This window comes from Kwoniella bestiolae, chromosome 6, assembly GCF_000512585.2.
Source record: "Kwoniella bestiolae CBS 10118 chromosome 6, complete sequence".
NCBI classification, from domain to species: domain Eukaryota; kingdom Fungi; phylum Basidiomycota; class Tremellomycetes; order Tremellales; family Cryptococcaceae; genus Kwoniella; species Kwoniella bestiolae.
This window is the reverse complement of record NC_089246.1, coordinates 1,616,712-1,640,538: the sequence shown is the minus strand read 5'-3', so window position 1 is coordinate 1,640,538 and position 23,827 is coordinate 1,616,712. Positions and strand designations below refer to the sequence as shown.

Here is a 23,827-nt window from a genome sequence, read left to right as displayed (position 1 = left end):
CAAACCCAATCGATCTGGGTTCTGGCATCTGGACCTGGTACAATAAGATATTACGTATAATGGGTATACACCCGGGGCAGGTTACCTGTTCTCAGGGTAATCACTCATATTCCTGCATTCAGTGCTGGTTGTAGGTTCATGATGTCAGTGGCAACTCCCTTCTTCCTTATTTCAGGTAACAAGAGCATTACAAATGAGCTTATACCTGAGGAGGTCCAAGTGGGGACTTGTTGCTGCCAAAGGGGCTCTGATCCGCTTGGGGCAGGACCATCATCGTCGCTATCAACAGGGCTATCACTCACTGCTCACTGACACTTACAACAACGTGCAGAATTTTACTCGATACCCGCACTGCACCATATCGTGGGAACACATTACACATCTTACCATCAAAAACCATAAGACTGACCAATACCGCACACGTTCAGGGCCATCATCCACTCTCATCCGCCGGAATCAATAAATTAGTAAAGTATTGCTAATCCCATTCCCAGGGCTCATGTATGCATGTTTGTATGTATGTGTGGTATGTGTTTGTATATCCATGCGCGGATGGGTGTGGGAAAGTAAGAACCAAACGATGACGCTACTGTACGATGCTGTTCAGTCAGGTGTCGACGTGGTTCTCCTATGACTAGGAGGTAGCAAAAGGCGAGATGTACTCTGGCTTGAAGACTGGTAAGATGTGTGCCTAGATAAGCATCACATGTCAGCCAAGGTAGTCAGTCTCACAAAAAGACATGACGCTATATGTCAACGAAAGACAACTTACCTCAGTGTTGAAGATGTGTTCTACGAAGACATCCAATGACATCAGCAACACTCAACTGCCAGGCTTGGAGAATTACGACTCACTGTTCAAGGGTATATGATCGGAATCATCAAATAGCAAAAACAGGTATTCTACCACAATTACAATTCATCAGCTCATCTCTCCACACATGGATGGGGGAACGTCACTTACTCAAAGTCTCAGCCAACCAGAAAGTTTCCATCCTATCCAACTGCCTAGGCGGAACAGTCTGTACATCTTCTATACCCGCATACCCCCCTGAAGGGACTTTACACCATTTCTCAAATGCCTGGAACACCTCCCAGCCCCATTGTCGGTATTGTTCGTCGCCTGTCGCTCGGTACGCTAAGAACAATGATTCGACAGTTTCGGGCCGGAGGATGTTACGTCCGTCAATCAGGACGCCGTTGCTATGATTGCGAAGTCATTAGCACTGAGTGGGGCAAGGTGGGGGAGGGGTATTCCAGAGTGGGGGTTGGAGAATGTCGCTTATAGGACTAGATGATAAGGAACTGCCAGACGGAAAAACGAGCCTTGTCGTCTTACCGAGGAGACAAGCATGTCCTAACGTTAAGGTGAAAAAAGCATGTGCAATCACACTTACTGGTTAGGCTTGATATACCAATCCTCATCCGCAGCTCGCTCATCGCTCCACTGAACGAACATTGCAATTTCGGGGGCAAGACCGCTATTGATCCAGAGCGTTAGCACGTATACCCCTCAGACCTCTCACACGTATTTCTTCCTCCCCACACATACATGAAGTAGCGTATGTATAAGGGGACACCGAAAGACACAACTCACGTAGCAGTCTCATGAGTCTTCATACAACTCTCCACAATCCCCTTCCCCACAACGAAATCTTCCTCCTGAACCTCATCAAGATTCTTCCAATCCACTTCCCTCTTACCTCCCTCAGTGATACCCAGTAAGAACGACCCTCCCAAGAAACACACCAGATGATCCTGCTTGGGGACCACCTGCCAAGTTTGAGATTGGTCTCGTGGGTGTCGGGCTGGATGAAGCTCTTGAGTGAAAATCAGACCGGATTTTTTGGTTTGGCCAATTAGGTGTTTCTTGATGCCTCCCATGGCTTCGTCGTACATCTACGAACGCACAAAGATTAGGTCAGCTCATTCGCTCGAGTTCAAAAAGTGAAGTGAAGATCGAAGCTTACGTCTCGGTAGACTGGTTCTTCGCGGTCCTAGTGGGATATCAGCCATGAACCAAAATGCAGAAGTGTAAGCTGACTCACTGTCTGGAGCCATTGTCTATCCAAGTCAAGGTGGAAAGTTCGTCAGTATACAAAGACTCCACAGTGACCTCGGTGAACAAGAACTCACTTGAGCAAGTATTCATAGTACGAATCACCTCTTGATCCCAGCCTGATCTCGGACGCTACGAATTGGCCGTTCATGGGGCTACGACATGCAGTATTAGCACAACCATGTCGACCAGTATACTCTGCTATCCACTATCCTTGGTCCTGGTCCTGGTCCTGGTCCTGGTCCATCTAGAACACATCTTACATGATCCACGCTACTTCCTCTGCTTCATCTCTCCAATGACCCAAACGATGCTCACTCACCTGATGAAAATCGGCGCAATCCCATCATGTACCGCCTCCCCCCTAATTATCTCCGTGACCTTCTCAGCCTTCTTCCAATACACATAATCGCCCGTCAAATGACTCAAATACTTCAATTCCAATTGCAGACTTGCCGCCTCGGCGAGGGAGGCAACTCCCTGATTATCTCTATCCGGGATGCCACTTCGAGTGGCGAGATTGATACCTGACCAGGGAAGACCTGAGGGACTGGAGAATGCGCCGAGAAGTCTTTCACCGAGATCGACAGCTAGGTCTAGGAAGAGGGGTGCGTCGGATTGGATAGACGGGGATGTGTGGACGGATGTGAGGTAGTGCGCTGAGAGGAGACCGCCGAGGATACGGATTGTCGTCTGTAGTTTGGTATCATATAAATATAGGCCAGGATAGATGGGGTAGGTAAATATGTTAATGCCGACTTTGGTTTCTGTTCAGGACGAGAACGACTCACCTCGAAAGTATTGAATACCGCATCCTTTTCAAAGCTCAGCTCGTTCTTGCACCAATCCCTCGCTCGTTCATACTCGGGCATCAGATCTAGCACCAACAACGCATCCAGGGAATCCACGATGGTGTACCCAATACCACCTGCTGAGGTAAGGTTTGATCCGGACTGCGAGAGCGGTGAGAACTATTCGAGATACCGATGATATCAGTATCCTCTTGTATACACAAATCATTGTTACGAGATTCCTGATCACTGGTAATGCTGTCAATGAGAAATGCAGTAATGCAACTCACCTCGTCGGACCCCCAAGCGTGTTTCTCTAGAAATACGAATTTAACTGATCAGCTTGTTCCCAGCCGCAAAATGTAGCAGGATATGTGGATGTAGACATACCATAAGCATTCCAACTCCACTACCCCCCAACATACCATCAGCATTTATCCCTCGCCTAGAAACAAAGCACAACGGGACATACGATAAAAGCATCCTTAATCGCCTTCTTCTTCTGCACGTCCGCTTTCAACTTTATCCCTCCCATAGGGGATGACTGCTCAGACGAGAAGAGCTGTTGGCTCTTCTTACCGAATTTGGAACGTGAGCCTGAGCTTGAACCTGATACTGGAATATCGGTTTGGACGTTGTCGATATCTGGCGAAGTAGACAGGAGGGGATATAATGTCTACACCATCAGAACTGTCAGCTGATCTGACATAAACCGAGTCCACACCGTTATATATAGAGTAGAAAGGTAGCAAGCACCAAGGCGGCATGGAAAGGAATAGAGAAATGGTGAATCACCTTGTACCCAAACCATATTACCGCCCCCAATCCAGCTAGGGAAAGAAGGAATCTCAGTAGGTTGAGATTCTGGATCTGCCCAACTTTCTTATCGATCTATCATACACCACAGGTTAGATCAGCTCGGAATGTAGGCTACCATTTGTCAAGTGGCTGACTCACATCCTTCTTGTCCAGCCTCTTAGCTTTACTTCCTTTAGGCAAGGGCAGTTTGACCTGCTCTTTCTCCCCTTGCACGGGGCGTTGGCGTATATCAGCCATTCCAAGGGATATTTGATGGCTTTGTCTGAGCGAGGGGGAAGTAGGAACCTGAAGGCTGAGTTGTTATCTCAACATGTCTGATGTGAGTTGCTGATACAGAGATGACCAACCCCGCAGTAGCCATTACAGTATTGCATCTCTGCCCCCAGGCAATCAAAGTGGTGACGCGGAGTGAAGTTCACGTGTCAGATCACGATTATGATCCGATGGAAAGGAAGAAAAAAGAAGAGATCGGCGATCTCCGCATAATAGATCGGATCATACGATTAGGATCAGCGATGACGAATACTGGTGCAAGAGAACATATCAACATCGGAATGCGGAATGTAGCGGACACAATGTATATATACATCTATACCAGCAGATGACAGACCAGCAAGCACAAGACTAAATTGAACAAAACCAAGGCAGCATGACAATCACCAACTCCAACGACGAGCTCTTGGCACTAGATTGTCAGAACCTCACTTACTCATGGGTAGAGGGAGATGATCCGGTACTTAAAGATGTTAATCTGGATTTGAAGAGGGGTGATAGGTGTTTGTTATTGGGAGCTAATGGGGGTATGTAGTCCCATCTCTTCTCTCTTCAGTCCGAAGGTATCTCCCTGATGGCCCGAATTGCGCATCCTGCAAACTGTTTACGAGCGATACGCTAACTGATACTGACACGACGTAGCCGGTAAATCAACCCTACTCCGTATCCTAGCTGGAAAACGTCTGACTAAAACTCGAAGCTGCAAGATCCTAGGTCAAGATGTATTTATGAACCCCCCAGGTGTATGTCTTTTCCTCCTCGACACACGATGTCATTGTAGAGCTGATCGAGTCTCTTTGATGGTACAGGGCGTAGTATACCTTGGAACAGAATGGTCGACCAACCCGGTCGTCCGATCTGATATTGTCGTTTCACACTTTCTGGACAGTGTGGGTGGGTATAGACATAAGGAGAGGAGGGATAGGTTGTTGAAGATTTTGGATGTGGATTTGGATTGGTACGTCTACGTCCGCGTTCGCTCTTTCATATCGCATTTCCACCCACTAGGATCTGGATTCATCTTAAGGAATGTACGAGAGGCTAAAATCGTTGATGATTGAAATAGGCACATGCATCAGGTTAGCTATATCCGCCACCATTCTTCGGGGGAATAGCTGACTAATCTGCTTTATGACGAATAGATCTCAGACGGTGAGAGAAGGAGAGTACAGCTCTGTATGGGCTTGATGGGCGAATGGGATGTTCTGCTGTTAGATGAGGTGGGTGTGATATGCTCTTCAACATTTGTGGTGTGTTTATACTGACGTTGTCAATCATGTATGATTAGGTTACAGTAGACTTGGACGTGTTGGTCCGAGCAGATCTGATCGATTTCTTGGTATCCGAGTCAGAAAACCGAGGAGCGACTATAGTCTGCACGTATACCTTCTCCCACTCGTTCCTCCAATACTCCCTTCCATCTCATCTTTGTCATTACGATCGGAGTGTAGATTTCGCTAACATTCTGATACAGACGCAACCCACATCTTCGACGGTCTCCGTAAATTCCCCACCAAGATCTGCCACATGCAACTTGGATCTACTCCACGAGGAATCGTAAGCTGGCCACCAGCCAATGTTCCTGAGTCGGAGTTGGACCTGTTCAATCTCGCTTTGGGCTGGTTGAGGGAAGATAGGGAGTTGAGGAGAGTCAAAGAGAAAGAGAAGGGGAGAGTGAGGGGTCCTAAGACCGATGTGAGTGTTTTCTGTCGAGGAGGGGGATGTGACTAGACGAGCTGCGTCAATGATGCGAATGAGGGTATCGTACGAGTCCACATGCCTTATGATGTTCTCGAACCGTACCTCCTTTTCGTCGTCTTGCGGATGGTGGTTCCTCCAGGAACACATCTCTGTGTCGTGTTGACCCTCACTCCTTCTTGTCGTTGACTACCATCATTTCATGCTGACCTCGGCGTTTCAATGTTTTAATGACATCACAGACCAAAGATCGTGTCACCTTCTACGAGAAGTATGATTATTCTCACTAGATCAAGAAATAGTAGAGTAGATGTCCACCGGTTCCTTATCATATCACACCATATTTCAACATATTGCATCAACTGCATCCACCATAGAAAGCATCAACTGCATTGCATCAAATAAAAATACAAGACGTGATAACGTTGTAGTCATGTACATAGATAACATTACAAAAAATGCATTTTCGCTTCATCACGAATATCTTAGTAGCATCTTCTTTCGATCATCTCGCAGTTTCCAATTCCAGTTTCAGTTTCAGGTTCGAGGGTTAAAGCTAGCCAAGCAAGTGCTTCGTTCGGAGAATGTATGTCCGGAAGATGCGGTATGGCATGGCATGTATGGCATTTTTAAGGAGTTTTGAACGTTTCGTTTTGCCTTTCATCCCTCGTACACGGTTATGGCCCCCGGCAACTGCACCTTCTATATACTGTAGATCAGTGAGTGCATGAGCTGTACGTTGTGAACGTAATTAGTGATTACTATATTGATCTTCCTCTCCTGCTACACCATAGCATGCTGAGGTTGATGCCCATTCCAGTGAACCGGATCGAAGACTAAAGAGGCAAGCAAAGGGATTCAGGAAGAAATCCACGACATTGCCGTAATCACATGTTTTCTTCATCAACGCATCAGAAGAGGAAAGAGGGAGACGGAGACTGCACAAGAATACGTCATTCCGCTGAACAGTAGTGTTAGCGTTCCCGTATTCCGAGAATTACGACATCTGATTGATAAGGCACACACAGAATGAGGATTAGGTAGAGTGAGAACTAGAGAAATTTACTATTATGGATTATTGTTGTTGATGTTATCATTCTGCGTAGAGTAGATGCATATGAGCGAACGTTGATGTTGGTTCATATACTGGTTACTCTTCATCTTGGATTCATATTCATATCCAAGTCCACTGTCAAAGCTACCGAAGAGAGTATAATCCCAACTCGACGCATTGATCGCACATTCACCTCAATTCACCTCGAAACGTTCCTTCCCTACCGTCTTACCCTGGTACAACCCTCAACTACACAACACTTTGGCTTCACATTTCATCAACCATCACTATCATTCGTCCTTGTTATAATTGTTCTTCTTCTCGATTCGTCATAAATTCGTGCTTTGTGCATTCCTATCTACCTGATAATATAATTCGGTTCCATCTACGCTATCGGTCATTCGGTTGACTAGTCCTCGGTCCCTTATCAAGCTACGCAAAACGACATTGCATCCCACACCTGATCACATTACTAGTCATTCATTTACTCAGTCCGTATATTATAATCGTCATAGATAAGACTTCTAAATACTATCTTATTTTCACTTGGTCACATTACCTTCCCAGCGACAACGCACTACCCAACTCGTCATCAACGAAAAACCAAAATAAAAACTAAAACCTGTACAGCCTTCCACCTTCCGACCTCCACTTTTATCGACCGACGGGTACTACTAGTATTTACTTTACTTTTGAATATTTACGACATCAACGGTGATCGTACTCGTCTGTTACTTCACTATCTCATAGATACAAGATAGAGTAGGGCTTGGCAAGTGGGTTCTACGGATCGGATAAGATAGGATAGGTTGAGAACATCAGAGGGAAGTTGGGAAAGGACAATCGATACATCATCGCTGGAATCACTTTCACTTCCACTCTCACTACGCACAGTCCTTATTCCATCTCGGTGGTAAAGTAAGAACGTGGTCAAGAAGTGAAAATTGAAAGGTTCAAGTTGAGGTGAGTTGATCAATGAGTTCTTCAATTCAAAGCCATCACCCCCGTACCTATAATCCATCTCGCTTGAGTATCGACCCACCTTCAACCTGCAAACTGGAATCTTTCAGCCTCCAGTCATAAAGTAAATCTTCCCACCCTTGCCCCCCTACTTCAGACAATTGTCTCAGCAGTGACGTCCTATATGATCATTCGTGAATGTCTCATGTCGTGTCTCTCATAGCCTACTCTCACTATCATGATCCTACCCTACCTACTCTTTATTCAATGAGATGATATGCTATGGTTGTGTACATTACAGTTGGGCAATGAGGACCAGAATGAAAGAAGGCTAATCGGATTCTGATTGTCCCCTTTCCCTTAGATCGATCATCCCATCTCATCGCCTCTCCCAATCTCATTCGCCGTATCTCCCCCCCCCATACCTTATACTCAAGGTGCAATACTTCACTCTTCTCTGATATACTTGCTACCCATATCACCTGATTCCAACAAACTCCTTCAGTCAAAAGGAATTGGATCGATACTCTGCCTCGTTATCTACAAGTTGATCGGTATGGCTGTCTAACAAGTAGAGTAGGATCAAATCAAAAAAGGATATCGGTGCTCTATAACGAGCCTCTGAGTGAGTGGTTCACGTTCTATTCCTTTGATCATTCTTGGCATCTCAACATCATCACATCATCTACAATCATCCTCTGCCGCCTTGTCTCCTTTCTTTTTTCAGTGTTGTTATGATTCCTTTCACATACACATACACATACACATAACCCCCTTTCTATCTACATCTGCGCCACCTCATCCCTCCTTGATTCCCCTGTGGAGCACTAACCACACATGTAAACTATTCTTCACCCCGTCGATCCTCTCCATTATATATCTATCAACACTAGCTGATCCTTTCCATTCATCTCATAATAGTCAACTTGATCACCGTATAACCCCTTATATCTAACAAATCACCCGAAACACTGCCTACCTTCGGTTAAGACGTTTTCCTTCCTTTGACACTCTTACCCCGCACACAGAGTGTAACTGTGCATCGCCCGATAGTAACGAGATTGCGTTTCCGCTCCCTGCTTTGACGCATAATCAAAGAAAAGAGCTTGTAAGATTGCAGAAGGGATTGAACCATCTTTTCTCTTCTCTCTTCTTCCTCTCAATCTGGCCGGTACAGACATAAGCAGTTCAAGTGAGTTTATTTCTTACTTGTTCGACTCGATACCACCTCCATCCGATCATTGACTGATTGGTTCTTTCCCCCTACACAATAGATACACGAAGACAAAATGTCCGCCGAAGTAGAAGCTCCTCGAGGTCTCTCCGCTTTCCCCCGTCCTACCTCACTCTACGTCCCCGATGTCCCTCGATCCGTGCCCATCCTCGACCAAAATGGTTATTCTCCCTTCCCAGCTTTCCCAGGCGGTCGTAATCGAGATCCATACGGACTGAACGCTTTCCTTTTACATCCCGATGACTCGTTATGGAACTACGTCGATCCCATGCCCGACCCCAAAGCGGCAAATGGTACAGTTGACCCGCAGAGATCAGCAAGCGCAGAAGGTCAACAAAGATCTACATTACCCAGAGCTAGGAGTGTGAGGAAACAGAGATCGCTAAGTATGATCAAGAAACCCTCGCCACTCTCTCAACCACCCGTCAGTAGTGGAGAGGAGGATGAAATCGACGACAAACCTGTGACTTTACAGAGGCGAAGGAGTAATAGTGTACCAACTAAAACTGTACTTGCTGTTGATGATGAAGAGACTATCATACCGGCACTGGAGGAGGAAGAACCGATGACACCTAAAACTCCCAAATCCAAGAAATCCCTCAAGCGAGCTTTCACCAAGGCTCGTAAATCTGTCTTTGGTGTTACCGAAATCAATCCCTCCATACCGCCTGTCCCTGCTCTACCTGAACTTCCTGCATCGCTTGCTGTTGAGAAGTCGTCCTCGTCCTCTGACCTGCTAGACCCTTCCACGCCGATGACTTCCCGATCCAACTCCAACTACAGCACTATCAGCTCTGCGAGCTCGACAAGCAGTTCTGAAGGAGTCAAGACCCCTGGTGAGGGTGTCTCCCTCGATGTGGCTATAACAGGCTCCAAGTTGGCTAATGCCCTACAAGAAGCCGGAGACAAGAAGAACAAAGGGAAGAGTTGGAGAGGATGGCTCGGAGGTAAGAAGAATGGTAAATTATCGGCCAAAGACTCAGATAACTCTGGATCGACTACACCTCTTTCCGATTTATCTGCCGAATCTACGCCCAACTCCAGTACTGTCGATCTGCCTTCTGCGATACCCAAAGTCACTCTCACCCCTTCACCAGCGATCGTCACTCCCCCTCGCGGTGCCACGCCTCTCCTCCCTCCTTCTGAACAGCTTGCTCGACAACATACATGGGCATCTGAACAACTACGACGAGTATCTATGCGAAAACTCACTCAACTTCGTTCACCTTCTCCCCATCCACTCGCACTTTCACTTCGAAGGCAGAACTCCAAGCTTCCTGACGAAGTAGCGTTCTCCATTCGATCCGACCAACGAGTTTTCCCGATGAGTGTCAACTCGCATAAAGGTCTGGAAGGAGATCTGACCCCTGCTCAAGGTGGTTTATGGTTGAACATTGCGATTAGCAAAGTGATGATCAAGCTCGATAAAGGGGAACAACCGGATGGTATACTAAAAGTTAGAAAGAACTCCAAGAAATCAATCGTACCTCGCCCTAAAGGTGCTCTGGACTTTATCAACCGACCACCATACGAAGAACGAAATATGGTGTTTTATCCTGATAATACTTTCTCGCCCATCTCAATGGCTCGACCAGGATACGGAGTATGGGATTTAGATTTCTCGCCTTACATCCTTGGTTTGTCGGAGATATACGAACCTTCCACTTTATCTTGGCCCACTTTCCCTAGAGGGTCGACGGAGAACCCAAACTTACCTGCCGAATTTGTCGACGCGATGAAAGCTTTTGAAGGATTGGAGAAATCAGATGAAGAGAAATTGGAGGTATTGAAGTCACCTGAATTGGTAACGGTGCAGGATCCCATGATGGCTCTGAAGACTCTCACTGCTAATGCCACTTCCCCTGCTTCGTCACCAAAGAAAGAAAGACCCCTCTCGTCGTTCAAACCTAAAGGACGACATTCTCAAGCGGATGAACAATCTTCGGAATCATCCTCGGAAGACGAAGAAGAGGAAAGTGAAGATGATGATGAACCTTTGGCTGTGGTCGCCAAACGACGATCCCAATCGTTTCAATCACAATCTCAACCCCGTATGGCCCATCCTCCCACCACTCAAGCTCGACCTACCTCCACGCATATTCGATCGCTCTCCCAGCCGGCCGACAAAAAGGCTTTGAAGAGAGTCTCGATGTCTATGGAAGCTGAAGTAACGTGGAAACAGCTCCAGGCTCAGGAAGCGCTCAATACCGTTGCAAAAGCTAGGGAGTTGCGAGCGAAGAACGAGGCGGGATATATGGAGAGGCAGGCAGATAGAGATAGGATACAAGAGAAGGAGGCGAGGAGGCGATCATCGATGTTGGATTTGAAGGATACTTTACAGTCCAATAACTCTTCGAGCTCGAAACATAAGAGGAATTCTTCAGCTTCGTTGGGTATGATGACCTCTCAAGGGCAAGGGAAATATCACCTGGCACCGGCTGTACCTACGGCAAATATGGATAGAAGAAGAATCCACTCTCACTCCCATCTCCAGGCTCCCCGACCTGAAACCACTCGAGCTAGATCGTCGGGAAACGTAGTTAGTCAAGGTGAACGTAAGAGGTTTTCATCATTTTACGAACAAAAGTCAAACTCTACTACGTCGTTTCACTCGAACCCTCACCAACAACAACACTTTGTACATCAACATCATCAGATGGTCTTGCCTCCTCAGAGGGGATACTCTCATCCTCATGCTCAAATGGGTATGAACATGAACGGACAGAGAGGTTCGATGTACGGGATGTTCCCTCAATACGGTATGAACGTGGCCCAATCAGGTTCAGGTAGACCAAGGATGGCTTAGTGTTTTTTTCATCATGTTATGTGTTTCCTCACCTCGCTTGTAGCTTATAATATCATTCATTCACTTTCGGACATTTCGTAGATGTGTTTGTGTTTTTTCTCTTCATCATTTTAATGGACAATCCGATTCCAAAACGACGAAGATTTCATTTCATTTTCAATTCATAGCATCTTTCATATACATCATTCACTACTTTGTTGATACTAGCATCCATACATGATTATCTCTCTGTTACATGTCCTGTCTGTCTCACTTTGCATATCCTGTTCATGGTAACTCGTTCACTCGTTTACTTCTCACGATAGATTTCAGGTCGGTTCGGTTCGTGTAGTCGGACAGTGTGATGAGTATATGCATACATACATACGTATATGGACACTGGTACTCCATGTGAAATATGCACATATTCATGGTCTAAGGTCTTTCCTGGATAATAACCTGCCGGACGATCTACTGGGGAGGAGGGTATGCCGTTCTGACTATGTCCTATTCCACCTTACACCCATCGAACAATCGTATCCCTTCCGTAGTCATGCTCCCAGCCCTTATCTCCTTTGTTGAGGAGTTACGGAGCTGACCAGCGATCCATCACGACGTCAAACCAGGTGTGCGTCCATTTCCAGATTCTATATCTACGAGTTGAATATCCGAGAATGTTGCAGGTCGTGTCGGCTGGTTAAGATCTCCCCCAAAGGCCAGGTGGTCATTGGTCCTTGATGGTGGTGGGTATCATCGGCCCATGACCAGAAATCTTCTTCTTCCTCTTCCTTCTTCCCACGAGGCTTTCTAGCTTCCTCGCTATGCCGATCCGAGGTTGTATGATCACGATCCAGATCTAGATATCCCTCCCTGCGCAGATGATCCACTTGATCTTCTATAATACCCTTGAAAGGATGCAGGAGCAGCTGACTCGAGGCATACGGTCCGATCAGGTTGAGACGGACCGCCGAGGAGAGGAGGGATCGGGCATGGAGGAATAGATGGAGGTGGATTGAGCGGTCTGGGTGGGTATCAGCTCGTTTAATCTATATGACAATAGGGAAGAATCATAGAGATAGAAACGGAAGCGAAAAGGCGGGAGGAGGTTCACCCATAAGAGAGGGACGAGATATGTCTATTATAGTATAATAAGAAAGAAGCGCTTCCACTCACCCAGTGATAATCCCAGACAAGCAGTCATAACGCCCCAACATACCCCCAAGTGACCTGGAGACCTGTTCCCTCTTATCTTCTTTTTGTAGGCATCGATGATCTTCTTAGCTACCTCTTCTCTCCTCTGAGTCCCTTCTGTCCCTTCCTCGTCTTCGCTCTGATCCGGAGTATTCCGAGGCGATGATATTCCAGCAGGATGTGATAGACCTCTCGAATAGAGCGTTAACATAGCCACTCCTTGGGCTTTTGATGATCGTCGAGCTACGTGAGAGAGTAGGGTCGCCTCGTTGTATTTATCTAGACGTATTATATCATGTACTATATCTTCTATCTCATCCTCTCCATCTACCTCACTTCCCGTCGCGAGCCTAGTCAAAGCCCGTTCAACGATCCTCCACGCATCAACCACAAACCCACAACTCGTCGCACTATAATTCCTCACCTCGGCTCTGGCAAACTCTACGATCCCCTCACTGACACTCCGTTTTTCCACCCTGGTACCTTCCAAGGTGGAAGAGGAAGAGAGGGAGGTATAAGACGGTGGGATGGGTGATAGGAAACCGTGTTTGGCGTATGATTCTAGGCCTGAAGAGCTGACGAAGCCGCCGGTGGGGAGGTTCGAGTCGAGGAGGACGTAGAGGAGGTGGAGTTCTTGAGGGGACGATTCGGTCATAGTCCGGTCGTGGGACTGGGTGGGGGCATGTGTTGGGGTGGTAGATTGACAGAGGGTAGGGAAAGGAGGACAGATGATATGGTATGGTATGGTAAGGTTAAGGTGTGCGAATAAGATGATCTTGGTGTCTGAGGAAGATGGCAAATTGAAATGAGATGAAATTCCCGGTTATCTTATCGGACAGCAGCTGGTTTCCATTTCAAGTACCAGTGTCATGTGTCAATTTCATCGCGTGTTGAAGACGTCTTGTCTTGTACATTGTGCATCAGGTCACTTGGATGACCTTCGTAAAGGAACATCTGATTACGATGCACACCGACTTATCATACAAATGCTTGCAACTTTGCACACCTACATTTGTACCAAACACACAAGCTTTGCATTATTGCCATTTACTTGATTAACCACAAATATCAAACGAGCGAAACGAAAGCAAAGAAAAGAAAAGATAAGAATGTTCGTTGAAGTAGACATTAAAAACACATTAATTGTATATTGGACATCACTCCGACAGCATCCTTTGCAAAGTGTATAGATCTAATATCTAACCAACTTAGAAGAGAGCAACGACAGCACCGACCAATCCTACCAACCCACCGAAAGCGGGAGCAGCGACGTTGAGAGCACCCGAAGAGGCACCTGAGGAAGAGGCAGAGGCAGCAGATGCACTGGCGGAAGTCCTAGAAGCGGTGCTGCTGGCCTTGGAGGCTGAGCCGGAAGCAGCGGCGGTAGCGGCTTTGGAGGCGGCAGAAGAAGCTTTGGAAGCTGAGGTGGCCGCAGCAGAGGCGGCGGCGGTGGTACCAGCAGCATCGGAAGCGACGGTGGCGTCTCCTCCGGCGAGGTCAGAGGCTTCACCGGTAGCAGCGGCTCCTCCTCCGGTGGCGGTCAAGGTGGGGGCGGCGTATCCAGCTGTCATCGAACAAACGTATCAGTGCTGCTGTTCCTTTGAATAGTGGAGAATAGGGTATAACTCACCAGTAGCAACGGTGGGGAGACCTTTGGTGGTGAATTCTTGGTCGGCACCGGTGTAGTTCTGGTTCTTACATGATTCTTGGAGGGCTTGGAAATCTGTTACCTGGGTGGCACCGGTGTTACCGTTGGCGGTGTTACATGAGGCACAGTTGTAGATGTTGGAGAGGTAGGTGGAGTCACCTATAAACAGCACATGGAACCTTCAGTCAGGATGATTAAGATGTAGTTGCAAAGTGTGGATGACTCACATTGACAGGCGATATCGGATGAGGCACAGGTGTCAAATGAACATTCGAAGAAACATTGTTTCTCAGCTTCGGGGCAGGCGGTCTGGGTGGAAGTGAGCAGAGCACCGAGGGCGGAGGCGTCGTTGGAGTTCAGGCATGAGGCACAACCGTCGACGTCGGTGGGGTAGTTGTTGCAGAAACAGCCGTAGACCTCGGTGGAAGTGGAGTAGGTGGTCTGTGCGAAGAGTAAGGGAAGTGAGCATATGGACCAAGTTTGCAGAGAAAGACGCGACGACTCACCTGACAGAGGTAGGCAGATTCGATGGTAGATGAACAAGAGTCTTGACAGGCGGTAGGGATCTATCGTAACGAATCTCAGATTAGTACGACGTGAAGAAGTCGTCAGACTGACAAACTCACGTATTGCCAGTTAGGAGCAGCTTGAGCATTTACGACGGCAACGCCAACAGCGGCGGCAGCAACGAAGAACAGAGTTTTGGCGGACATTGTTATGTGATCGTTAAGAGTTCGTTGGTAGTTACTTGAGGTGGGATTGAGTCGTTAAAATGAACGTGAGATTGATCGATAACCAATAAAATGAATTAAAGATGAATAGTTGGGTTTATAACGTTTAGTTTGTGAAGAGATGAAGAAGAACAGTGACGATGAGAAGAGAAAGATGGGGGATGTCTTATATGCTGTATGAGACACCTTCAAAGACATCTGACGACGCGCTGTTTTGTTTTTTGAGATCGGACCACCCGGATCAACAATCAACAAACTACAATCAACAAATCACATAAACAAAACTCATCAAAGAGGGAAATCACGGCAGAACATCAATTGTTCAGGCAGACGATCAGAGGCAAATCAGGGCAACACACTAAACATGATTAAAAATGATATGACTCATGGGGTGAGTATTTTCTTATAAATCGTGGGGCAAGAAGGTACGAGAGGAACACAACGGATCAAAGCTCAGAGGGTGTGTGAGTGCGTGTCAAAAGCAAAAGCAAAACTAAGAATTAATCTGGAACACTGCTCGACCAAGGTTTCCGTTCTTTTCGTGCTGTGTATCTCGTCTCACATGTAGGAATCGATACCTAGATCACGATTCGGATTGAGCCCGGTTCAACTTCACGATTAGATGACGCATCAAACGATTCCCGCTGCGAGAGTGCTCGCATCTCTGGGTGGTATGCAGAGCAGAACAAGTCCAAGACCATTTGATCATTGACCCAAAAGAGAGGATATGAGAGACAAGGGATACAGCCAGAGAAAGGAGAAACACAACAACGCGTCCCCGCGTCAAAGCTCAAAGCTCACAGCAGAAGGACACGGTGAAACTCTATCCAGGTCAAAGCGAGATAAACACGGCGTCTTCGCGTGCCTGAAACCGGAATCACGGACCTCTTGCCTCCTGGATCCCTTGAAAATCATCATTTTGTTCCCGATCGTATTTCATTTGGAGCGTGAGATGGAGGACGAAACTTGCCAGAGCCAAAGAAGGCGTGAGTGATATCACCCTTCTACGCCACGAGCTGAGCGAATCATATGTGCACGCGAAGGTCTCCTGGCGTTGAAGACTAGAGAGCATCGAACGTGGATGATTCTTTGATCAACTCTACCCGTTTGTCCATGAGATGTGAACTGTTAAAGTGGAGAGCGTATGCTGATATCCCGAAGAACAGCGCATCTATTCATCATCTGACCTTGCTACATGGCTAGGTTGATGAGCACCATGAAAGGAATCGCATTACATGAAGTGCTCATCATGCATCATTCGTAAGCTAAAATATCTCGGTTACATATCTCTTCAAAGCACGCCACAAAACGACAGTTTTAATAACTCCGAAGGGTGAGATATTTCCGCACTCGACAAGGATATAAGGGGGTAATTCATGTAAATACCTCGACCCCAGTCTCAGACGCGTCACATCAAAAAAATCCCCCCCCTGTCCTCATCTTTTGGGATTCCCCACTAAACAGCAACACCGACACCTCATTGGTCGGTGATTGCCGCTTTTAACCCTTTCTTCTCGCAGGTGGAGGTAGTCCACTCGATCTCAATAGTGGGACATGTCGTTTAGGTGAGTAGCATCTTGTATTCATAGTATACATACAAAGGGGGAAGGTCGATTGCTAAAGTGTCTGATGACTCATATTAGACGAGACAAACTCATACTTCTTGTTGATACTGGTACCTCACCTCATGTTAGACGAACAGCCGCGAAACAACTATCAGACCTAACTCTCAAGGCTTTCCTATCGACTGCTCAACCTCGTCCCGCTGATGATACCAAGGAAGACATCAAGCCAGATGTATCATCAAACGAATCGGTGACCCTATCATCGGGTGGGAATGAGGAAGACGCCTGGAACGACGTATTGGAGACGATAAGTAAAGTACTACCATTACTTAAGAGCAAAGTGTCGGATACTCGTCATGCTGCCGCATACGCTTTGGGACTGTTGGCTTCATCTTTGCCCGGATGGTCACATCCTGCCACCATTATGCTGGAAGAAGATGGAGTGTCAGAACGAATAGATCTACAGAGCTTGTTGAAAAATGAATCGACTTTACTAGCTTCAGCGGGAAGAGAATATGTAGCTAAACCATTACCCGGCGATAAAGCCAAGAGGAGGAAGGCTATGATGGGATCATTGGGTTTGGGAGATGCAGTAGGATGGGGAGATGATGTTGATAAAGTGATTGGAGATGAGGATGAGGATATGAATGATGACAAGGCGAAAGATCAGAATGGCTCAAACTCAAAGTCAGCTAGCGTCGAACCTCCTCAGCCATCTAAAGATATATTCGAAGGTCTGAGTGCTAGGCAGATAACCATGCTGAAGAGGAAGAAAGGGAATATGGTAGAAGAGGCGAATAAGTGAGCTTGCGGAGAGCTACCCATGCTAAGCTGTAGCTGATGATCTTCATTGGTGAAGGATGCGAAGGATGAACGAGAAAGCTTCAGGAAGTACACCCAACTCGACCGCGCCATCACCTGTATCCACTCCCCCAGAAATCACCTCGTCTTCCATTGTCAAACTTGAAGATAAGTCCGAAGTGGTCACCATCGACCCCGGAGCTAAAGCCCGAGCAGCAGCTCAAGCGGGCACCGGAGGACAAGTGGAACCTACCGTTGACGCGGATGGGAACCCCATACTCACTTCTTCTGTCAAGATACTCACCCTTATCAAAGGACAATCACCATGGACCACTATCCTATCGGAACTTTCCCCTCAACTGGACGAACCAGTATGGCAGATACGGCATGGATCAGCTCTAGCAATCATGGAGATACTCCGTTCGCTCGGCTCATCCCTCTCCTCCAACCAACCGGAGTTCTTACTTCATCTCGCTCGTCAGCTACTCGCTTTGCTGGTATTGGACAGATTTGGAGATTTCGTTGGTGATACGGTTATTGCACCTGTTCGGGAAACTGCCGCTCAGGCATTAGGTATAGTCCTGAAGTACATTGATGTAGGTGGTTTCAAGGAGATACATAACACCTTGATGGGTATGGTGAAGCAGCCGTGGGCGAAAAGAGGGAAAGCTGCTGAAGGGTTGGATAAGAGCGAGAAGTTCGCCTGGGAAGTTAGACACGCTGGATTGTTGGGGTTGAAGTATGAGGTAGCTGTTAGACCGGATCTGCTGGCTACAAAGAGGGATGAAGATGTCAAGATGGACGGGGACGTTAAAACTGATTTGGAAGGTGGAGAACTGAATATACTGAGAGATGTAGTGGAAGCTGGAGTTTTAGCGTAAGCTGAGGCGATCGTATATATGTGAACGCAGCTAACCTACTTATTTTGACAAATATTAGGCTGGAAGATTCCGATGATGACGTCCGAACGGTGGCTTCTACTGCTCTGACCCCGATCCCTGAGATTATAGCGAGTCAGCTGCCCCGGGATGAACTCGACGCTCTTCTTACCACGCTTTGGGGCTGTCTTTCGGAAGGTGGGGATGAGCTTGGTAGCAGTACGGGCGCGGTAATGGATCTGTTAGGTAAGTCATCGAAAGAGCTAAGAGTTACATAGCTAATGTTACATCCATCTTCTAGGTGTTCTCATCAAGCAGGATCCAGTCATAAAGTTCATGATCAACACGAAAGAATCACTTGCGTCGCGAACATACAAATTCATGCGACACCCCATCGCGGTCGTTCGTCTATCAGTGATCAAGATTCTCATGTCCGTCGGTGAACTAAGGGAAGTCGAGAAAATATGGTTATCAGATGGATATAGCTCGTTGCTCTTCCAGAATTTACTATTGGAAGAACGACAGGATATCAGGGAGTTATCACTGAAAGCTCTCGACGATGCTGTTCAGCAAGTAGAGGAGGACTGCGGCGAACAAGAAGGAATGATGGATTTAGACACCTGGTTCTCTCTCGTCATGACTCCCATTGGAGCTCCGTTTGACGCGACATTATTCACGAAGGTCAAGAACTCGACGACGGGACATAATGTTGATAAAGCTATGATGGCTGGGGATATGTCTTTGATATCTATGGATATTGCTCTCCAGACTAGACTGACCGGAGCTAAGGCTTTGGGTTTGCTAAGGCGATTCCATGGTGAGGATGTGAGTGCTTGCTTGTATCTGCTATTGCTCGAGGTGAATGATGAGCTGATGGATGCCTGAATAGTCAAATGATATCAAGTGCTTGAAACAATATCTCGGATCCGCCAGCGCACATCAAGTATTCATGGCGACAGCAATCTTACAGGAATGGGCTTTGGCCCATGATAAGGACCAAAGTCCGGATTCGGAATTGACGAGTTTAGGCTCGACCCATGAACTCGCAACTCCACTGGTCCCAATATTGATAGAACGGATTGAATCACCCCCTCCAGCGACATATCACGAAATGTCTGTTATCCTCCAACGGATCTATACAGAATGCCACGCTCTCTTAAATGCTTTCAACGTTGAAGGTAAAATATCCAAAGACCGAATCCCCTCTTTACCTAGCCGACTCGATCCGCTCAGTACTGCTCCCGATGTCTTCTCCTTGGCTACGGCTCAACAAGCTGTTGGACCAACTTTCGAAGGATTATCGAAAATACTTAGTAAACCTGCTCAGAAAGTTGCTTTGGGGTCTTTGAAAGATCGACAGAGAAAGGTGATGGGTTCGATAGGTTATTTCTCGGTTATGAAGGAGAGGTATGATACGCAGGTCATGGCTGGTATAGCGAGTGCGTTGGTGGCTTTGAGGGTCATGCCATCGAAGATCGGCCCTGTCATTAAGAGTCTGATGGACGCTGTTAAAGTGAGTCAAGTCACCTAGCTGTTGGTTGCGATATGAGATCATTTAGCTGATGGATCACCATACGGTATCGTAGAAAGAGGAGAATGAGATCCTGCAAACTCGAGCTGCCTCTTCAGTAGCTGCCTTCATAGAGTACACTACCACACCACTATTCACCGGACGAGTTAATCCCTCTGATAAAGTCGTACGAAATCTCTTCACATTCCTCTGTTCCGATACTTCCGTGACTCCCATATTCGCACCTGGACCCAGTGCATCTTCGGGAATCATCACCCTGAAAGATGAGAAAGTAGCTGCTGCCAGTGCAGCTAAGAAAGGATCAGGGAAAGATATCGTGGAAGAGAGTGAAGAGCAGATAGCTGCTAGGGTAACTCGGAGAGGTGCTCTGGAGGCGTTCAAGGCTTTGGCGGACAAGTTTGGAGATAGGTTGTTTGAGGGGGTACCCAAGTTCTGGGAGGGGATCACTGCGGCTTTGTTGGCTCATTTCGGAGACGGTGAGTTTAGCAGTTGTGTTGCTATTTAAGAATATCCACACCATGATGAATGCTGACTTGTACAGTAGGTGTGAATATCGATGAGGTGGACAAGCTGCTTTCCGAAAACACTCAAGCAGGACAAGATATAGTCGACTGTCTTACCTCACTTAGACTGATCGTACCCCAACTTGATCCATCCCTCCACCGTCAACTACAAACCCTACTTCCTCCCGTCATTGCCGCTCTGCAAAGTACCTTCGCAGTGATCCGACACACAGCTGCGAAATGCCTTGCGGCGATGTGCGACGTCATGTTGAATGAGGGTATGAAGAAGGTCGTGGATGATATTGTACCCCTAGTAGGTGATGCTACGAGGGTGTCCTCAAGACAGGGTGCGGTGGAAGCTATTCATCGTGAGTTGCTTTGAGGAGAATCCCAAGAACCTCGGCTCACACCATTGCGCTATAGACATCATCAAAGTGCTGGATATCAAAGCATTACCTTATGTCTTATTCCTCATTGTTCCTATCCTCGGTCGAATGAGTGATCCGGATGAACATGTTCGATTGCTCTCTACTAGCTCTTTCGCTTCTCTTGTCAAGATGGTCCCGCTTGAGGTAAGCTCATACACAATCCCCCATGAGACGTGGAAGCTTATCGTAATGGTCCGATTTTAAGGCTGGTATTCCAGATCCCGAAGGCTTCTCGCCTGAGCTCCTGGCCAAACGAGACGAAGAGCGAAAGTTCCTCATGCAGTTGCTGGACGGTAGTAAAGCTGAGCAGTACCAGATACCTATCGAGGTGAAAGCGGATCTCAGGCAATATCAGAAGGACGGTGTGAGCTGGTTAGCTTTCTTGGCGAAATATCAACTGCACGGTATACTTTGTGATGGTAAGATGCTCACAGCGCAGACATTTTAAGTAAGATAGCTGACAATAAAACGTAGATATGGGTCTCGGTAAATCCCTTCAAAGTATCTGTATAATAGCAAGTAAACACCACGAGCGAGCGACCCGACACGCCAATACCAAATCAATCGATACAGCCCATCTACCTTCCCTGATCGTATGTCCACCAACATTAACAGGACACTGGTATCATGAGATCCTCAAATTCACCCCGCACCTCAAACCCCTACAATACGTAGGAACAGCAGGAGAAAGGACCCTACTTCGCAGTCGATTCGCTTTCCACGATGTGATCATATCATCTTATGAATCGGTCCGATCAGATATAACCGAATTGACCAAATTCAACTTCCTATATTGCGTATTGGATGAAGGTCATATAATCAAAAATGCCAAGACGAAATTATCTGTCGCTGTCAAACAAGTCCAGGCTCAGCATAGATTATTACTCTCTGGTACTCCCATTCAGAACAATGTATTGGAGTTGTGGAGTTTATTCGATTTCCTTATGCCTGGGTTTCTGGGGAATGAGAGGATGTTTAATGATAGGTTCTCGAAACCCATCTTGGCGGATAGGGAGGGGAAAGCTACGCCCAAGGAGAGAGAAGCCGGTGAGTTGGCTTTCGATCGTGCAGGTGGGAGTGTAGCTGATTGAAGTTATTCTGGTGGATATGTAGCTGCATCCGCTCTTGAAGCCTTACATAAACAAGTATTACCCTTCCTCTTACGACGATTGAAAGAAGATGTCCTCAATGATCTACCACCAAAGATCATCCAAGATTACTATTGCGAACTATCGCCGGTCCAGAAACACCTGTACGACGAATTCTCGAAATCGCAGGCAGCCGAGGAAGCAGGCGAAGAAGTTTCTTCTGACGTAGCTACTTCCAAGAACGGTCAAGGCCAAGGGCATGTGTTCCAAAGTTTACAATATCTCAGGAAACTGTGTAACCACCCTGCGTTGGTGCTGGATAATCAACCTGAGAGGTATAATCAGATACAAAAGCGCTTGGGAGCAGACAGCGGAACGGGGTTGCATGATATCTCCATCGCACCCAAGATGGAAGCTTTGAAGTGGGTCATCCCATCCGTCTCTTCTACCTCTGCCACATGAAGAACGTCATAGCTGATTTGACATTGTGGTATGATTACAGACAACTACTGACAGATTGCGGCATCGGTCAACCCCCCGACAAACTCTCAGACGACGTCAACCAACACCGAGTCCTGATCTTCTGCCAACTTCGTCCGATGCTTGATCTAATCGAGCGAGACCTCTTCGGCAAACACATGAACTCAGTCTCATACATGCGTCTGGATGGATCGACCGACCCCAAAAAACGTCATGCAATAGTTCAGACATTCAATAATGATCCGCGTATTGATGTTTTGCTATTGACGACCAGTGTGGGAGGACTGGGTCTGAATTTGACGGGGGCAGATACGGTCATTTTCGTGGATCATGATTGGAATCCTATGAAGGATTTACAAGCTATGGATCGGGCGCATAGGCTCGGGCAGAGGAAGGTCGTTAATGTTTATAGGTTGATTACGCGTGGAACGTTGGAAGAAAAGATTATGGGGTGAGTGAGAATTTACCCTACACTTGCACTTGAGAGTGAACAACGACTGATCCTGATGATGTAATGTGTACATATAGACTACAACGGTTCAAACTCAACATCGCATCATCGGTGGTCACTCAGCAGAACGCAGGTCTAGGATCCATGAACACTGGCGAAGTGTTAGACCTATTCAAGGTCTCCGCAGAAGGGGAACCTGCCAAACCTAAGACTACAAGTACTAGCGGTCCAACATCGATGAGCAAGATGTTAGAAGGGTGAGTCACCTTTTACCGGCCGTCCCTATGATTTTACCATCAGCTTCAGCTGCTCAATACAATGCTGACTTGCTCTGTGCTTATTCTTCGCATAGTCTCGACGATTTACCGCCCGAGGAAGAATACGCTGAATTGTCGTTAGACAATTTCTTGAGTAAAGTTTAGGTATAGGTATCCTGAACCGAGCTCAGAAGGATCTTGCGAGTGGTTCTAGTGGAGCGGAGAATAATACCATGTCAAATACATACATATACATACATACATAAATACCGTTCATATCATATCGTATCATATCATATCATATCATATACATATCAAGTTCATGCAGAATCAACCAATGTCGACAAATTGTACATGGTAGCACGAAAGCGACAATTATGATCCGAGAATTCAATGCATATGTAATAAGATATCTTAGTTGAAATGACATAATTTATCTATCTATATTTCGAGTTTTTGATTTTGTTTGATTGTATGTACAGGCTATATTGATCTAATCTAAGGGTTGTATGAATATGGATAAGTATGCAAGTAGGGAGAAAGAACATGTTAAGAAAGAGCCCAAACAAGGTCCGAAAGCTAAGACAAGGACAAGGTTTCAA

The 23,827-nt window shown here is 46.7% G+C and overlaps 6 protein-coding genes across 6 annotated transcripts; 3 read left to right on the top strand and 3 right to left on the bottom strand.

Annotated features, from left to right (window-relative positions):
* Positions 1 to 634: 634 nt before the first annotated feature.
* I302_107808 (uncharacterized protein) lies at positions 635 to 3,906 on the bottom strand (the record flags this gene model as incomplete). Its single annotated transcript, XM_019193063.2, has 16 exons — positions 635 to 691; positions 773 to 792; positions 856 to 903; positions 965 to 1,203; positions 1,398 to 1,481; positions 1,598 to 1,899; positions 1,971 to 1,997; positions 2,049 to 2,064; positions 2,137 to 2,214; positions 2,382 to 2,752; positions 2,851 to 3,030; positions 3,141 to 3,166; positions 3,241 to 3,259; positions 3,323 to 3,526; positions 3,646 to 3,741; positions 3,808 to 3,906. 16 exons carry the CDS (start codon positions 3,904 to 3,906, stop codon positions 635 to 637), a joined length of 1,866 nt encoding a protein of 621 aa, XP_019044540.2.
* Positions 3,907 to 4,318: 412 nt separating this feature from the next.
* Positions 4,319 to 5,930, top strand: I302_107807 (uncharacterized protein; the record flags this gene model as incomplete). The annotated part of the gene is made up of 8 exons (XM_065870543.1): positions 4,319 to 4,469; positions 4,585 to 4,685; positions 4,752 to 4,900; positions 5,009 to 5,021; positions 5,085 to 5,162; positions 5,231 to 5,318; positions 5,417 to 5,637; positions 5,883 to 5,930. The coding sequence occupies 8 exons, from the start codon at positions 4,319 to 4,321 to the stop codon at positions 5,928 to 5,930; spliced, it is 849 nt and encodes a 282-aa protein (XP_065726615.1).
* A 3,013-nt stretch (positions 5,931 to 8,943) lies between these two features.
* I302_107806 (uncharacterized protein) lies at positions 8,944 to 11,694 on the top strand (the record flags this gene model as incomplete). Its single annotated transcript, XM_019193065.1, has 1 exon — positions 8,944 to 11,694. The coding sequence occupies one exon, from the start codon at positions 8,944 to 8,946 to the stop codon at positions 11,692 to 11,694; it is 2,751 nt and encodes a 916-aa protein (XP_019044542.1).
* A 632-nt stretch (positions 11,695 to 12,326) lies between these two features.
* I302_107805 (uncharacterized protein) lies at positions 12,327 to 13,519 on the bottom strand (the record flags this gene model as incomplete). Its single annotated transcript, XM_019193066.1, has 2 exons — positions 12,327 to 12,694; positions 12,847 to 13,519. 2 exons carry the CDS (start codon positions 13,517 to 13,519, stop codon positions 12,327 to 12,329), a joined length of 1,041 nt encoding a protein of 346 aa, XP_019044543.1.
* A 553-nt stretch (positions 13,520 to 14,072) lies between these two features.
* Positions 14,073 to 15,225, bottom strand: I302_107804 (uncharacterized protein; the record flags this gene model as incomplete). The annotated part of the gene is made up of 5 exons (XM_019193067.1): positions 14,073 to 14,428; positions 14,495 to 14,671; positions 14,740 to 14,953; positions 15,019 to 15,078; positions 15,139 to 15,225. The coding sequence occupies 5 exons, from the start codon at positions 15,223 to 15,225 to the stop codon at positions 14,073 to 14,075; spliced, it is 894 nt and encodes a 297-aa protein (XP_019044544.1).
* A 1,647-nt stretch (positions 15,226 to 16,872) lies between these two features.
* I302_107803 (uncharacterized protein) lies at positions 16,873 to 23,390 on the top strand (the record flags this gene model as incomplete). The annotated part of the gene is made up of 14 exons (XM_019193068.1): positions 16,873 to 17,609; positions 17,668 to 18,486; positions 18,549 to 18,733; positions 18,789 to 19,312; positions 19,377 to 20,000; positions 20,074 to 20,494; positions 20,563 to 20,889; positions 20,945 to 21,093; positions 21,155 to 21,368; positions 21,424 to 21,996; positions 22,063 to 22,459; positions 22,540 to 22,968; positions 23,046 to 23,225; positions 23,321 to 23,390. 14 exons carry the CDS (start codon positions 16,873 to 16,875, stop codon positions 23,388 to 23,390), a joined length of 5,649 nt encoding a protein of 1,882 aa, XP_019044545.1.
* Between the last annotated feature and the right edge of the window lie 437 nt (positions 23,391 to 23,827).